The sequence below is a fragment of the Jaculus jaculus genome, chromosome 3 (assembly GCF_020740685.1).
Source record: "Jaculus jaculus isolate mJacJac1 chromosome 3, mJacJac1.mat.Y.cur, whole genome shotgun sequence".
Classification (NCBI taxonomy): domain Eukaryota; kingdom Metazoa; phylum Chordata; class Mammalia; order Rodentia; family Dipodidae; genus Jaculus; species Jaculus jaculus.
Window position 1 is genome coordinate 18,349,293 of NC_059104.1, and position 16,333 is coordinate 18,365,625.

General features: G+C 39.5%; 1 protein-coding gene across 2 annotated transcripts in view; it reads right to left on the reverse strand.

Moving 5' to 3' along the window:
• Positions 1–16,333, reverse strand: part of Gpc6 (glypican 6) — a 1,121,087-nt gene that overhangs the window by 847,464 nt on the left and 257,290 nt on the right. For both annotated transcript variants that reach the window (XM_004651045.2, XM_004651044.2), the window contains exon 2: positions 2,027–2,185. In XM_004651045.2, the coding sequence (XP_004651102.2) occupies positions 2,027–2,185 (159 nt within the window). The remainder of the gene's footprint in view (positions 1–2,026; positions 2,186–16,333) is intronic.

Sequence of the window (16,333 nt, forward strand, 5' to 3'; positions counted from 1 at the left end):
GCGAGGTGAACCCTTCCTGAAAAAAATATATTAACTTTGCTCCCATAAAAGCCTAATGCAGCTGCAATGAAAAGGAGTCTTACTAAAAGAATTCATCACCCCCAGTGTCAGATCCAATCTCAGCGAAATCAATGTCCTGTCAAAGTGATTGACATCAGACCCATCAGACCCTCCAAGTACATCAGTACAATTCAAAACACACCTGTGAAAAGAACGGGCAAGAGATAGAGGGAGGTTTCTTAATTAAGACAGATGAGATGTGGGATTAAGGATTGTAGACCCAGGGATGTTAAAGGTACTGATACAACACCAGAAGAATCTGGCTTTACTTGTTTAAAAAAATAATTCCCCATAAATCCACTTAACATGTAATATTTTTTTTCTTATAATTAATACATCTTTGTCATGAATATTACTCTGAGAGAACTCAGCAATCTTTGGAGTACAGTTTTGTAAAGGCAACACAGGTGTGCACTGAAGACATACAAATGAGCATAAACACTCATCTGCTCTCAGTAACCTAGGACAAGACGTCTCAACTCACCTCAATTTGTAGTGATACACTGAAGGCCCCTAAATTCAAAGCCCCATGAGGGTCTCTGAAATGTCACTGACTTTGTAATCTGTCAATCGACGGCAACCCCTAAGTGCTCCCTTGTTGGATTCAAGAGAAAAAAACATTCACAGCATCACACTTAAATGAGTCATTGTCAGTATTGTCATGTATGTGCAGGGACAACGTTATACACAGAGGAAGAGAAGTGAAGTTGTTTGTACACACTTGCCGAAGAGATGAAGTCCCAATCCGTTACATGGAAAATGTCATCCTGTTGTGAATGCTGAAAGCATCTGTGGATTCGTCTTTTATAATTGGAGGATGAATTTGGAAGACATCGCTGTTACAATTATAGTATAAAAAAAAAACACTATAAAAGGGAACATTTTTACCTACTACACAGGAAACAAAAAAGAAAAACTTTGGCAAGCCTTTCCTCACTGGCTGTTTGGCACTGACTGAAGAGAAGGAAATGCATAGGGGCTCTGTTGCCCTAAGGCAGTGTAACATGTCCAGTGGGGAACAAGAAGACTAACCACAAGACTGGTTCTCAATGCATTATTATGGAATGTCTTAGACCACTAAGTACTCCAAAAATATGAACTGTGTTGCTATCATTATTTAAACTGTTGTTAAACACAGACTGTGCTTGAATATTTTCCTGAGGCTCTGTGGAGAAAAGTGAAGCTAAAATCCTAATAAAATCTCTTTCCCTCTTTGTGTTTTCTACAAAGAGGCTCATTTTAAAAAAAATGGAATATGAAAATTACTTATGACCATGAAATGAAAGGAGGTTCTAAACCCCACGGGACACATACCGCAACTGCTACTCATGTCCCATGGTACTCATAGGTAAGCTAAAATAAAGGAACCCTCGTCCCTGTCCATTCAGACAAGTTTGTAATCAGAAAAGTGATGTTACATTTCAAATAATCTTAAGTGACAAAATTGTTAATAGACAATTCCCATATGAAAACTAAAGATAAGCTTTTATGTAAGAAAATGTGAATTAAAATCACTCCAATAATGAAACACTGGGCTAAATCAGAACAAACCATCTCAGAGAACGAAAAAAACGAATGCAAAACAGTTCTTTCTTCCCTCTGATTTTTCCAAGATAATATTATATAAAATAACATGCTATTAAGAATGTTCATGGTTTTTTTGTTCTTCTAAAAAATAGACAGTACTATAAATGTTTAAGAGGAACTGAAACCTCCCCATTTAAAAAATGCTGGGCCTGCCAGAGGTGGTGGCGCACATCTTTCACCCGAGCACTCGGGAGGCAGAGGTAGGATCACCACGAGTTCGACGCTACCCTGGGACTATACAGAGACTACTAGGTGAGCCTGGACTCGAAGAAGACTCTACCTTGGGAAGGAAAAAGAAAACAAAAGCTTTCCTCTAAGAGCCAAATGCTGATCAAAAAGCTCACGAGTAACAAGGGAGAATGTAGACTCTTCCACTTACCATCAAATTTCTTGTGCCTGGACACAAACGTGGTGCGCACGAAATGGCTCGTCTCCTCCACAAGGTTTTCAAACTCCAGTTTGCTCTGCTGGCTCAACTTGTCTTCCATGTCCGTGGTGCAGCACGTGTATTCCTGAGGGCAGATCCGCAAATGCTCCCCTGCAGAGAGAAGAAGGGAGGCGTCAGTTGGGAAGGCCAAGGACAGCAGGGAGATTTTGGAGATTTTACTCAACTTCTGGGGCCCTGCTCCCCTTTTTTTCCCCTAGTCATCTGCCTGGATACAAGATGGATCTCAGCATCCGTGTGTGTAACTTTGCAAACACCTGTGGGACTTAAACTGAATCTGGCATTTAGTTCCTGAGTCCTGTCGTGTAACTGCAGGTGCATGGAAACCCTCAGAAACACCTGTGCGTTTTTCTCCTGCTTTTACTTGAAACGTACCAAATGCCACCAGGTGACATGAGGTGTCCGTGGAGTCTTAAGTGTGCTTGTCTTTGTAAATGTCGACAAGGTGGAAGATTCTGAGTGACACAGCCACAGTCTGTTAAGAAAGGAGGGGGCAAAAGACCTTAGCAAGAGCTGCTCGCCCCTCTGCCTGTGGAAATGAATGCATGAGCTTCTCTGTAGGTGAAAGTGAGGGTGTTTTTAATGGAAGCACTCCTGTGCCACACATTCTTTAGCTGACATCCTGTCAGATGGAAAATGTTCTCCTGAAAGGAAGAAGTCGCTGATGGGCTTAATTAATGCTTATGCCATAATGAAATGGAAATGTGGAATCGAGGGGAACGAATGTCTTTTATTTAATGCAGCCGTGGTGCCTCTTGATATACTAGGCCACTTCTTTTGACAATATTGCTTTCTTTAGTGCTATTTGCAAGTGGAAGTGAATCTTTTGCTTCATGAAATTAAAATGGCATATTACTGCATAAAATGTGAATTTCCAATGGAGGCTTCACAATTTGTGTCAAAAATGTTTACCAAAGCTTCTAGAATAAAGAAGGAAAGTCTATTGAATGTCCTGCTGCTTCAAGCTAACAGACTTCTCTGGGTGGAAGTCATTCTAGGACATCAATCCTCAAAGAAAAAGGACTTAATGCTATGACTATAAAAATATTCAAGCCAGGCGTGGTGGCATATGCTCTTAATCCCAGCACTCGAGAGGCAGAGGTAGGAGGATTGCCATGAGTTTGAGGCCACCCTGAGACTCCATAGTGAATTCCAGGTCAGTCTGGGCTGGAGTATGATCCTACCTTGAAAAAAAAAAATTCATAAGTATTTATTGTATTTATAAGATTCTTAAAATAGAACAAGGCAATAAAATGTCATATTTTTAAAATAAAAAATGAAATGTCATTCTTGAGAATGTTGATCCTCAAAATAGGAAAGATAGTTGTCCTGTAGCAGGGGCTATAGACTTATAGAAGTGTTCAAATCATTTGATATATGACCTTTGGTTTCTTACGCTATTTGATATATATGTAATATTGTATTATTTCAATTTCATTGTATAATTAAAATATTTTGAAATAAGTTTTTGAAGTTTGTTTTGAAAATGAAGTAGTCATTACATTTGTAATAGAGCAGAAAGCATAGGATAGATATCAAGAGGAAAACAAACTTTTTTGTTAATCGGGTCCTCACAATGTCTACTAAACAGAAACAATCTTCCAGAACTCCAGCCTCAGACAAGATGAGTCTAAGGCTATAATATAAATGAGACCAAGAAAGACCACAAGAGAATTTCGTCAAAGCACAGAAAAAAAAGGCCACTGTGCCATCAAAATGTACCAGATTCTCCTCTCCTAGCCAAAAAGCCCCACTGCTAATATCTAATTTATCATTTGCAGAGTTATCTTGATAATCGTTTCCCAACCTTTTGTTGAGATTGGGATAATCTGTAAGAATATTAATTTATCAAAGAATTGTCTCCTTTGTCATGACAGCTTCTAATGTTGGATAAATGAAACCTTGGTTGTTTGGACCTGCCCCACTCAAATGCCAAATCAAAACTCACAGTCTATTATAGATTATTTCTACGACACTCTGACCAAGGCGCCATTCTCCATGTTGACTCCAGACTTCTAATATTGACAACTACTTAATATAATAATTTCAAGTTTCCAACTTAATCAGGAGAATAAAGTGTTGGGCTTTGAGGACATTCCAATTAAATTCTTTAAGTTGAATTAGATTCTCTATAACATGAAATGTACAGTAAGAGGGAAGAGTTAAATCAACTGGAGAAGATATACCCATATAATATATCAAGAACAACTAATAATAAAAAAAGGCTAAGATAAGAGGCAATAAATCAAGAAAATGTTCAATTACAACTGTAATAACTGTGATTTCTTTAATAAATCATTGATTGACAGATTTCTTCTATATGAAAAAGGGTATGATTGGTTGATAGCCATTAAATCAGACATGGGGTCTGGTAAGAGAGATGACATAGTTTGATGCTTCTTGGGGAAGATTACATTACTGCCAGAGAATATGCTGGGTGTCTGTATTTTCAAAAGGGCTCAGCGCTAGTGCTCAAAGGAATAAGGTAAATTGTAGACGAGGAAGAAGGGACTTCCACCGGGAAGTTACAGAAAGATCTCAAGGGCATACAATCAGACCAGGAATTATCCTGTGCTTTCCAAGACAGAAAAGATAGAACTGTTCCTCCCTCTACGTGTCCCCTTCAATTATGCTACTCCTTACAGACTTTGTTCCCAAAAGCCCGACCAGATTATTTCCAATCCAAGTGGCTGTGGTGACAGCGACATTTGATCCTGCCAGATCCTGCTCCCATTGAACATGCCTCTGGGTCTGAAAACCACCAGGAATAGACGTGGTGAGTGGCATGGTGGTCAACGGTAAGAGACAGAAGGACCTCGTGAGTCACGCGAGCCAGCCTCGGCAGGTCTGCTACCTCAACCTCTCTGACCTCCAAGTCAGGGACTTCAAAAAGCACATACGAAGCACACAAACAGCAGAAATGAGATGACCAGAGGAGTGACATTTCACAGAATGTATCCAGTTACCATTGGCTTTTTATAGAGTTTTGGTTAAAAAGAAGGGAAAGAGAAAATAACAACAAACTATCCACACTCTTCCCAGGTGAGGAATTATGAATGAAAAAGTTTAAAGTTGGGGACTGGAGAGATGGAGTTTGCCATCGAAGCCTAATGTGGTGGTTTGATTCAGGTGTCCCCCATAAACTTAGGTGATCTGAATGCTAGGTTCCCAACTGATAGAGATTTGGGAATTAATGCCTCTTGGAGGAAGTGTATTATTAGGGTTGGGCTTATGGGTGTTATAGCCAGTTTCCCCTAGCCAGTGTTTGCTATTGTTCACCTGATGTTGGCCAAGAGGTGATGTTCACACTCTGCTCATGCCATTGTTTTTCCCTGCTATGTGGAGCTTCCCCTTGAGTCTGTAAGCCAAAATATCCCCACCCCCACAAGCTGCTCTTGGCCGGTTGATTCCCGCCAGCAATGTGAAACTGACTGCAACACCTAACAACCTGGGTTCCATTCCCCAGTACCCACATAAAGACTGATTTGCAAAGTGGCACATACATTTAGAGTTTGTTTGTAGTGGCTGGAGGCCCTGTCACCCACCCATTCTCTCTGTCTGTCTCTCTTCTCTTTGTCTCTTTCTGCTTGAAAATAAATAAATTTTTTTTTTTAAGTGTAACGATGGCAAAATGTAGGAGAGAGCTTCAATTATGAAGCCCGCAAATTCAATCTGATGAATGGGCAGTACTTGTTGCAGATTTGACCCTCTTTGGACTCTGCAGACAATATCCTATCGTCCCTAGAGACTGAAATATCGTCTGTTTGGATGTCTGCAACCTAGCAGTGGCACTCACTCGACATTTGATACATCTCCTCGAGTAATGCAAGACTTTGATAATCTGGTGCTCAAGACATTAGCTAAAGCAAAAGCTAAAGGAAAGCACCTAAGGAAACAGACACAGGGAAGCCAAGGCTTCTAAAACAAGTCTGTAGCTAGAGTTTCTGATAACTGTGATAATTTGTATTAGAGTTAACAAACCTAGTCTTCCAAAGTTCTTACACGAGCAAATCAGAAGTAGCTTTACAAAGGGAACATTTTTATTTCTTTTAAGTTGGCTCTATTTCATTATGAGTTCAAATTCACCAAACTCCTATGTAAGTATTTTTTAATATTTTAAACCATGGAGAGATGTTACAGATGATCTTTTCACATCTCTTCGGGCCGGTCTTATTTAGTGAAGTTGTCAGAACCATGATGGGAAACATTCAGGCTTTCACAAGAGTGAAGAAATTTACTTGATATCATACTTTGCAAGCTCGATCACTGTCATGCTTCAATGTTACCAATTTGCCAAAAGAGTCTTTAAATGCTAATTCATGTGTTTCTTAAAATTTCTCTCTACATCTTATAAAAATAATCTTATTTAAATAAAACTAAGCTAACTGTTTAAAACAATTCCCAAGGTTACTCACAGAGAATGGCTAACTGCTTCTACTTTCTCTGGATGATTCTAAACTTAGTTAGAACTTTTGTCTACACTATTTGGTTGATTTTCAACAGAGAAGCTGATGGTGGACAGACAAGACGATTCTGGAAGTAGGTGTGGTCAGGGTGGACAAGGGATAAGAAACACAAAATGTGGGAGTAAAATGGGCCTTGAAAGTTAAGAAGAGTGAAGAAAAAAAAAAGGAAAAAAGAAAAACCTATTTTTATGTGTGTGTTACATCCAAACTTGGCTCTGATATGTTACACAAATATTTTACTTGTAAAAACTTTGATGAGTTTTAAACAGAAGCAATTTCTGCATGTCTGAAAAGTTTACAACTTATTAATTTATGTAATTAAAATTTTTAAACATATAACAGCACATTCTGAACACCAGAGATATGGTAAAATTTGTACACATAGGTACAGTTACACAGAAACAAGCACACACATACACCTTACATCACTTCCCAGAGTTTTTGGAAAAGGCGAAACATTCATACAATCTGAACAGAAACCAACATATCCTCAAGTTATTCTGAAATATAACAAATGAAAACATCTCCGAAGAAAAGTTTCCATAGCTACAAATTTTCTTAATTTTCATAGGAAAGAATTCAGCAAAACTGTACTTGCTGATCCCAGTTATAAATAACAATATGATTCCATCTTTCAAAGAATGTCACAGGGATGGGAAGATTGCTTCACTCCTATTTTCTCCCTCTGTCTGTCTACAAAAATACATATCTTTTAAAATATTTTTAAAATGCCAAACTATCCTTTAAGCATTCTAATCTAGGACATGCCTTGGTGGTGAACAGTTGCAAACTTATGGGGTACAATGGATACTTTAAATTTGGACATTCATAGGAAAGTGAAATTCAATTAACAATTTATTACATTTCCCTGCAAAGTACTGTTTTTTTTTTCTTTCTAAAAATATTTTATTTATTTATTTGATACAGAGAAAGACAGAGGGATTGAATGGGCATGCCAGGGCCTCCAGCCACTGCAAAGGAACTCCAGATGATACATGTGCCGCCTTGTACATCTAGGTTATGTGGGTCCTGGGGAATCAAACTTGAGTCCTTTGGCTTTGCAGGCAAACACCTTAACCGCTATGCAAACTGTCTAGCCCAAAGTATTGGTTTTCATTAGCATTCATTTCACAAGTAGCAAGTGAAAATTATGGTGCTGAAGTAATTGATGGTGGTGTCCAATTTCATTCTAGGATTTGAGAAGCTTCTGTGCTACCCATTATTAAATAATTATGGTCAATAATTTAAATATCTCCGTTATATAATATTTTAAATGGTTAGTAAGTCTATTCCAGTATAAACACTTAATCGCTTTGCTTTAACAATAACTGAAAATGGTTGCTATTTATTCTGGCTCAGGATACCATGGAAATCATATTGAGAGAGAGGAATTATTCAGCATCCATATGGGGAGGTTAGAGAGCCCAAAAATTCAAACAGAAACAAAGCAGGTACTATGAAGATATTTTGTAGATGTAGTAATCATCCAAAATCAGTTTTGAATGAAGGAGATTGCCCTCAACAATAGGAGAGCCTCATCCTATTAGAAGAAAGGTCCTGTGAACAAAGCTGGAGTGTCCTGAAGAAAGCCTTCCTCAAGAGAAAGGACTCTGCTCTATGGTGGTTTGAATAGAATAGATGGCCCCCAATATATTCAGTTGTTTATTTGTCTGTAGTTTGCATCTGTAGTCACCTGGCTGGAGGCAATGTCACTGGGTGGCTCTTAAGGTGTGGTGGTGGGTTTCAGATTTCAATCTAAAGATATGCAAAGTGTGCCTAGCTGGAGTTCCTGAAGTGTGCTATGGCTTTTGACCTTGAGGCTTGTGCTTCTCTCTCTCTGCTTGGTCCTGTGAAGGCAGGCCAGCTTCTTCTGCCATTTATGGAACTTCCCCTGGGTCTGTAGGCTTCAATAAATATCCCTTCCTCCATGACTGAACCTGGTCTGGAAGTTCATCTCAGGGATCCTGAAGCTGTCTGCTACATACTCCTGTCCCAATGTTCAGATCGTCAGCCTGCCCTGCAGCTTCTCACTGTCACTTCCCCAGCCTCACATCATGCAAGACAAAAGGATCGTATGCATGGAAACACATGTGTTCATATGTGTGCATGTGAGTGCATGTAAGTGCACATGCTCACACACAAAGGGTTCTTTCTCACCGAAGAGATCTAATACAGACACCAGGGGCTCCATAAAGTTGGGAATTTATATGCTAGCTTCCCTGTGTCCTCCTGTTCCCCAATGGTGCTCAAGCCCAATTCCCTGGGATTATAAATGCAACCTGGATTTTGGAAGCCTTGTTATTATGTTTCCTTTCCTTCCTGTTCCTGTCAGTAGGTATTTCTAAGATATTATAAGGGAAATCAGTGTTGTGTTAGAAAATGTTTACCCATTAGCTCCACAAATTTGATTTTACTGTGGCTTGGCTTAAAAGGAATAAATTTTTTCAATACAGTTTCCAAATTGCACTGGTTTTCATGACATAAAATATTTCAAATGGGGTGAATTTTTAGCAACCAAAGAGATGTCAGGTGTCCATGCATGAAGGATCGGCAGTAGCATCCAAAATACCACATTTCCAAAATGCAACAATAAAACTGTAAGAAAAGTAGCCATTTTAGTATTTTCTTACCTTTGCCTTAAATAACTTTCTGTAGATTTAAATTTCTACAGCAAAGTTTTCTTTGTTCATTTTGAGTTAGCCATTATGCATGGCTCAGCTTAAGATTGGTTCCTACTACCTCCTATAGACTGCCTCCAACTGAATCCCCTGCCAAAGCCCCCTCAGTGCTGGCCTGACAAACATGTACCACCAACCCAGCTTTATACAACCCTTTCCTGGTTGCTTCGTTGTTTTGTTTTGTGTTTTGAGGCGGGGTCTTGCTCTAGCCCGGCCTGACCTGGAGTTCACTAGGTAGTCTCACAGTGGCCTCAAACTCAATGGTGATCCTCCTACCTCAGCCTCCCCAGTGCTGGGATTAATGACATACTCCACCATGCCCGGTCTACAATAGTTTTTTTTTTTTTTTTTAAATAATGGCTGTGGTAAGTAACAGATTCTCAAAACCCCTGATAATTTAGCAGTGAATTTTTATAAACAAGGCGGAGACATATTCAGTGCCTCTATACATTGCTCCAAAAGTACTTTCCGTTTTCACATTGTTAACTTGTGCCTCCTATGAGCTAAGACCCACAGCTAGCGGCCCCTGGGATGTCAGGACCTGCTACTTTCACCATCCATAAAAGGTTCTGTGCCACAAGGGAAAATTGGCGCCTTTCAGTCATTTTCAAGTGCAAGAACACAGTAAAGCGTATCCCGGAGAGATACGAGAAGGAGGGGAATAGGACAGTTATTACGAGAATGCTGTGCAATGGGAACCTTGGCCTCACCGCACAGTTCTTACTGCCCACAGGGGACAACCAGGTGTTTTTGTTTGTTTGTTTTCAGTCCTAGACTTTCTGCAGCTCCTGGACCGAGAACCACAATGGAGAAGAAAGCGGTTACACAAGGCCACTGTTATCAATGGCCTCTGCATCATTACACAGACATCTGCTCCTACTCAGTAGCAGCAGACCCCAGAACAGTAACTAGGAGCACCTCTGATTATGTTCTGTACTTGTTACCTATCTCCTCACTGTGCCCAGATGCCTGATAAGAGGTAACCAAGGGGATAAAGGGTTTATGTTATCTTCCAGTTTCTGGGATGGCGCATGGTGACAGAAGCAGTGAGTGGGTGGGTGAATGCTCATGTTTAATTCTCCATCAGGAAGTACAAGACAATGACTAACAGGGTTTGCTCACTTTCACCTTTTGAATTCCGTACTGGACCCAGCTCATGGAAGGGAAGTGCTGACAGTTAAAGAGTGACTCATCACAAAAGTCCCTCTCAGACCTGCTCAGAGACTTGTCTTCTAGGTGGCTCCGGATCCAGTCAAGTTGGCAATCAATAAAAACGTCATGCCTGCACAGCAGTCACTGCTAATTCAGCACAGCCCTTGTCAGAAGTTCTGGAATAAACACTGAGCTTGTTTGGGGAAATAGAATGGGGGCAGGTGCTCAACTAGTATATGCAAGGCCATGCTGCAAAACAACCACAGGAAAAGAAAGAAACCCACAGCATATAGAATGCACCTGATTTTTCTTCCTTCCTGCATTTAACAAACACACACACACACACACACACACACACACACACACACACACACACAGAAAAAAACCCACATACGATAAGCACATTAGGTATGATGCTTAATGTTAAGGGATATCAGGAGAACCTATACTGAAGAATCTCTTGGGCTGAAGGGATGGCTTAGTAGTTAAGATATTTGCCTGCAAAGCCAAAGGACCCAAGTTCAATTCCCCAGGACCCACGTTAGCCAGCTGAACAAGGGGGTGCACGCATGTGGAGTTCGTTTGCAGTGGCTGGAGGCCCTGGTGCGCGCATTTATTCTCTGTCGCAACGCACTCTCTCTCTCTCTCTCTCCCCACCTCTTTCTCTGTCAAATAAAAAATAATAATCTCAATCCAGCATGAACAGGTATATTTATGATTTCATGTCTTCCCTAATCATAACATAAACTGTGTAACATGCTGCGTTGACCACTAGCCAAGCAGTAGCAGGACTGAGTATGCCAGTAAGAAGCAATGCAGGTAGGAACAGCCAACAGGAAGTCGCACCTGTTTCACATTACCCATGGCTCAAGTGTCTTTAAAATTGCAGCATCTAAAAGTCCTTCTACAGGTGGCCACAAGCATTCAAGTTTAAAGTAGAACAGAGTATTTCAGAACTCATCATACAAGTAAGGACAATCTTTGCTATAGCTGCACATATTAAAGATGTATTAGCTTACAATGTACAATATATTTCTTACAGTACAACTGGGTGAAAAGTCTAAAGTTGAAAGTTAACATTTGACGCTGTGTGTGAGCAGAGATAGAAAGAGCAAGAGGGTAAAGGACAACCAAATGGCACATACCTGGGGAACTATAAATAGCTAATGCTTGCTTACCTAGGCTTGATGGACTTTACATAGGTTTCCTTGATAAATGATAGCAAATTGCCCTCCGTGGAAGTATTCAAAAGCATATTTGTCCTGCTTTCTAAAAATGTTTATGTAGGTTTATTTTCCACATGTACTTCATAAAGAATTTGTTTTTGGTATATGAAGGATATGCTAACTACAAGCAACAACAGTAAAATGTAAGTAGCCTTCATAAATACGTTGGAAATTCCAAACTTCCTCACAATTCTTCTGGCCTCCTCATCTAACAAATTGACAAATCTTCCTATTCCTAGGTTCAAAGACGTCATTACTCCTCCAACATAAATAGGGTATTATCTGGTGTCCCCCTTTTTCCCCAGGTGTTTTCATACAAAGACTTGGCTTCTAATCAAGAGTCTCCAAAACTTTTCTCAAACTCACACAAACTGTATGGAATTTGCCGGCTCCCGTGACCTTCTGCAACTGCACTGACTAAAGAGATGCTGACGTCCATCTTTTGTTTCCGGTGACTCCTATTGCATCAATCAAACCAATTGCCTTCTACACCTTCACCCTCGGATGATGATCAATTTCAAGTTTACTGCAGTCATAATCCCACTCATCTTCGCTTACTCAAAGTTAGCCGTTTTTACAATTGAATTTGGTGATCCTGTGCTGATAGACAATAAACCAGTTTACAAAGTGCTTGTTTTTGACCCTGATAACAGCAGATCAGCATTCTTGCTAAATTATATGACAGCTCCCTTGGAAATGTAGGATTTACTGTTCAGAGCTCCATAGCTGTAAAGTAGTTCATAGACTGATTCAAGACAGAGGCCAAGTGTAGGTGAGAGTGATTAAAAACCTAATCAAACTGAACTGCATGTAAGCTTTTATGAAAAATTATTTTCTTCTTCATAAAATACTGCAGTTTTAGTAGGCATCTGTAAAAAGCATGAGTGTAACACTGATCATATCACACAGAGCAAAGCAATAAAAGGCAGAGTGGCTCGAAATGTCACAAGATCTATGGGACAGTCTACAAGTGTATATTTCACTAATTGTCTGCCTGGATGACAATGAAACTCCATAATATCCAACCTTTCACGACTCGCGCAGTCATTAATTTATAATAATTGGTTTTATTCCCACTAATCACTGAAGATGGATGCCCACAGGTAAATAGCATCAGTCACTCTCTCACAGATGACTGATGGGAGGCGTCCATAGAGAAGAAAATTTCTGTCCCCCAGCAGAACTGCAGCAATTAATAAAGGGCAAGAGGTCTCTTTCTGAGATTTGTGTATAGGGACAGAGCTCTTAAACCGACACTACTTCAAATGCCATAGTAAATGGAAGCATCTTCCCAACCTGGGGCTTTCAAATGTCAGTGTTCGGCCAGCAGCAGTAGAGCTGATTATGATCTTTTACACATTTGTGTGATTAAAGCTCAGCTATGCTTTTAAGCCAAGAGGATTACCGGCCCTCAGGAGGATGGGTACATAATTCTGAAACTGAAGCACACATCCTGCATAGTTAAAGAGAAACAAATGGCTGAGTTGAATTTTCAGTGACATACTGAAGAAAGAAGATGGACAAATTCCCATTTAAAAAAAAAAAAAAAAAAAAACTTAAAGAAGCCAGGTGTGGTGGCACACACCTTTAATCCTAGCACTCCGGAGGCAGAGGTAGGAGGATCGCCATGAGTTCATGGCCACCCTGAGACTACATAGTGAATTCCAGGTCAGCCTGGGCTAGAGCGAGACCCAGCCTTGAGAAAACCGAAACAATTAAAACTAAAAGAAGTAAAGGTCTCTAAATGAAATAAAAAGGATATAGACATTATTTAAAAATCTCAGGAAAAAGAATCTCCAACAATCACCAAAGGAATAAGCAAGGGACAGGAAATACCAGTCACTTGTTTTGTATCTTTTGCTCATCTATTCTTGAGCTATGCTTCTTATAATGCCTTCAAAGAAGGCCGAAATTAACATTTATCTACATCTCATGCTGCAGCTAAAAGACAAGCAATGTCCCTGATGTTTCCCATCATTTAAATCTAAACATGACAAATAAAAACAACTGATTAAGTTGATGCTACTCTAGAGCCATGACCTAGTTTTAGAGCAAAAGACACAGCATGATAACATGCTGTCTTCAAAAGGGTCACTGTTAGAATTCCTCACACTCAGGGATCATTGTAAGTTACACACTCAGCGGTTAAACTTCCTACATTCAATTTCATTATATCAAGGGAAAAATACATAGTTAGCAATATGTTTCGACAAATAATAGTATGCAAGCAAGTTAATGGTCCAATTCAAATCAATTTAAAATTCATCTAGAACTTCTATTGTCTGGGTTCCTGAGTTTGGATTCTCAAGATTCACACATTGGTAGTAAGTATTTGGGATCCACACCCTTACACCTTGAAAACTCCCCTGTGTTTTAAATAATCTCTCCTTAAAGAAACTTGCACAGACTTTCATCTTCCTTCTGTTTGTATGTTTATTATCAGATTCATCTTACTGAACTGTCACTCATGGATACTTACTGAGAAGCTTGTTTCCATTCAGCTGTTGCCACTGTCCCTAAATCAGATGCCAAACAGAAATACTGAGAGCATAAATATAGCATGTTTGATTGTAGGCTGCACATAACTAATGCTCTGGATAGAGTTCTCCACTTGGAAAGTTATGAGGTTGTCTTTTATATGTCTCTTTTATATGTCTCCTTTTTGCCCTTACATCTCTTCACATCAATTACATTTCTGCTTAGAAATCAGTTATTCTGAGACTTCCTTCATCCTCCAGAATCTAGTCTCTAGGTTCTACTTTTTGCTGCCCTTTATCTAAGCATATCACCCCTATTATACATATTACTGCACCCCAACAGCCAGTCTATCCCTCCATGCAAATTTTAGGAGTATAATCCACGTAGTTCATCAATTGTGTCTCTAATACCTAACTCAATACATAGACCATAATGTCACTTAATATATTTTTTTGTTCAAAAAAGGACTAAAACAAAATAACTCAATGCAATAGTGCAAGGAATGGACTGCCATCAAGTAATATTCGTAAAGAATATTAGGGTCACTTACAAATGGTGACCTTCAGAGGAGCATGGACAAACCTGGGCATAGCCCAAGGATGACAGCAAAGGCAGAGAAGGACCCTCAAAGAGGCCTGTCCCACACAGACTCTGTCTATTGAGACTTTTAAACTTACTGCTGATCAATCTACATTTTTATTTTATTTTTTATTTCATTTTTAAATGTATTTTATTTATTTCAGAGAGAGAAAGAGGGAGGGAGGGAGGGAGAGAGAGAGAGAGAGAGAGAGAGAGAGAGAGAATACGCAAACTAGGGCCTCCAGTCAGTACAAACAAACTCCAGATACATGCGTCCCCTTATGCATCTGGCTTACGTGGGTCCTAGAGAACCGAACCAGAATCCTTGGCCTTTGCAGGCAAACGCCTTAGCCACTAAGCCATCTCTGCAGCCCCAAGCTACATTTTAAGACTATCTTATTTCAATAACTCGTTTACATTATTTTAGAAAAAAAACTATCGATAATATAATTATTCATACACACGATTATTAGAGGAATAAAGTTCTTCGGTTTTATCTAAATCAAATAATTTTAAAGTATCCTAATTAAATCAAATACATGTTAGTAAATAACTGGGTGGGTCATGGATACAAGTGAAGCAAAGAAAGTCGTTAGAGGTTTGCCCTGACTATACTATCACCACAGTGCAAACACAGCTTCAAGCACAAAGCAATGTAAGCATAGCAAGTCAGCATCACAAACAGCACAGGTGATATAGATACAATGTTTGTTCAAAGTTATTAACTCGTTGAATATGCAAAAAAATAAGATGAATACAATTTTCTCTTGACTTACAACATAGTTACATCCCTAGATAATCCGAAGTACATGAATATTGCACAAAACAACTCAATGCTAGTAGTGAGATTCTAGGCTAAATTAATTGTAAACAGAATTTTTTGTCTGTAAGATTACTAAAGAAGGGTCTTCCTTCTGCAGAAAGGTCTCATTCATGGCAGGACGCCGCACACATATGATAATTACCTAGTAATATCCAATGGTGGAAGGTTGTAGAAGAGACGCCTACCATGAATGAGAGCTGGACTAACCAACCATAAAAACCTTCTCTTAAATTTTAAGATTCCTGGGCTGCAGAAATGGCTTAGAGGTTAAGGAGGTTGCCTGCAAAGTCTAAGGACCCAGGATCGATACTCCAGGTCCCACATAAGCCAGAGGCATATGGTGGCACATGTGTCTGGAGTTTGTTTGCAGTGGCTAGAGGTCCTGGAACGCCCATTCTCACTCTCTCTCTTTCCCTCCCACCCTTCTCTCTGTGTCTAATAAAAAAATTTAAAAAAGTAAATCTTAAAAACAATTAAGATTCCCACAATGTTGTCATGTGAGGGAGGTGTGAGTCACTAGGTTGCAACTACTGGTTGTTTATTCATTTCACGATACTCCAATCTTATAGACCCATCTGTCTACTGGGTCTTCCAGTCGTGTAGTAGTTGTGAGGTTTACAAATGACACTATAGGAAAAGCAACTTTGCACTCCAGTTGGGAAACCCCCACTGATTATTACCAATCTAAACGCCATCTCCAAGGACTCCTTATGTTGCCAGCTTCAAGTTGGGTAGGAAAAGATGAATTGCTTTAGAAGCCATAGATGAGAACCACTTCCTCCCTTAAATTGTTCAGAAGAATCTAACCAGTTCTACTGAAAAAACAAACAAACAACAAC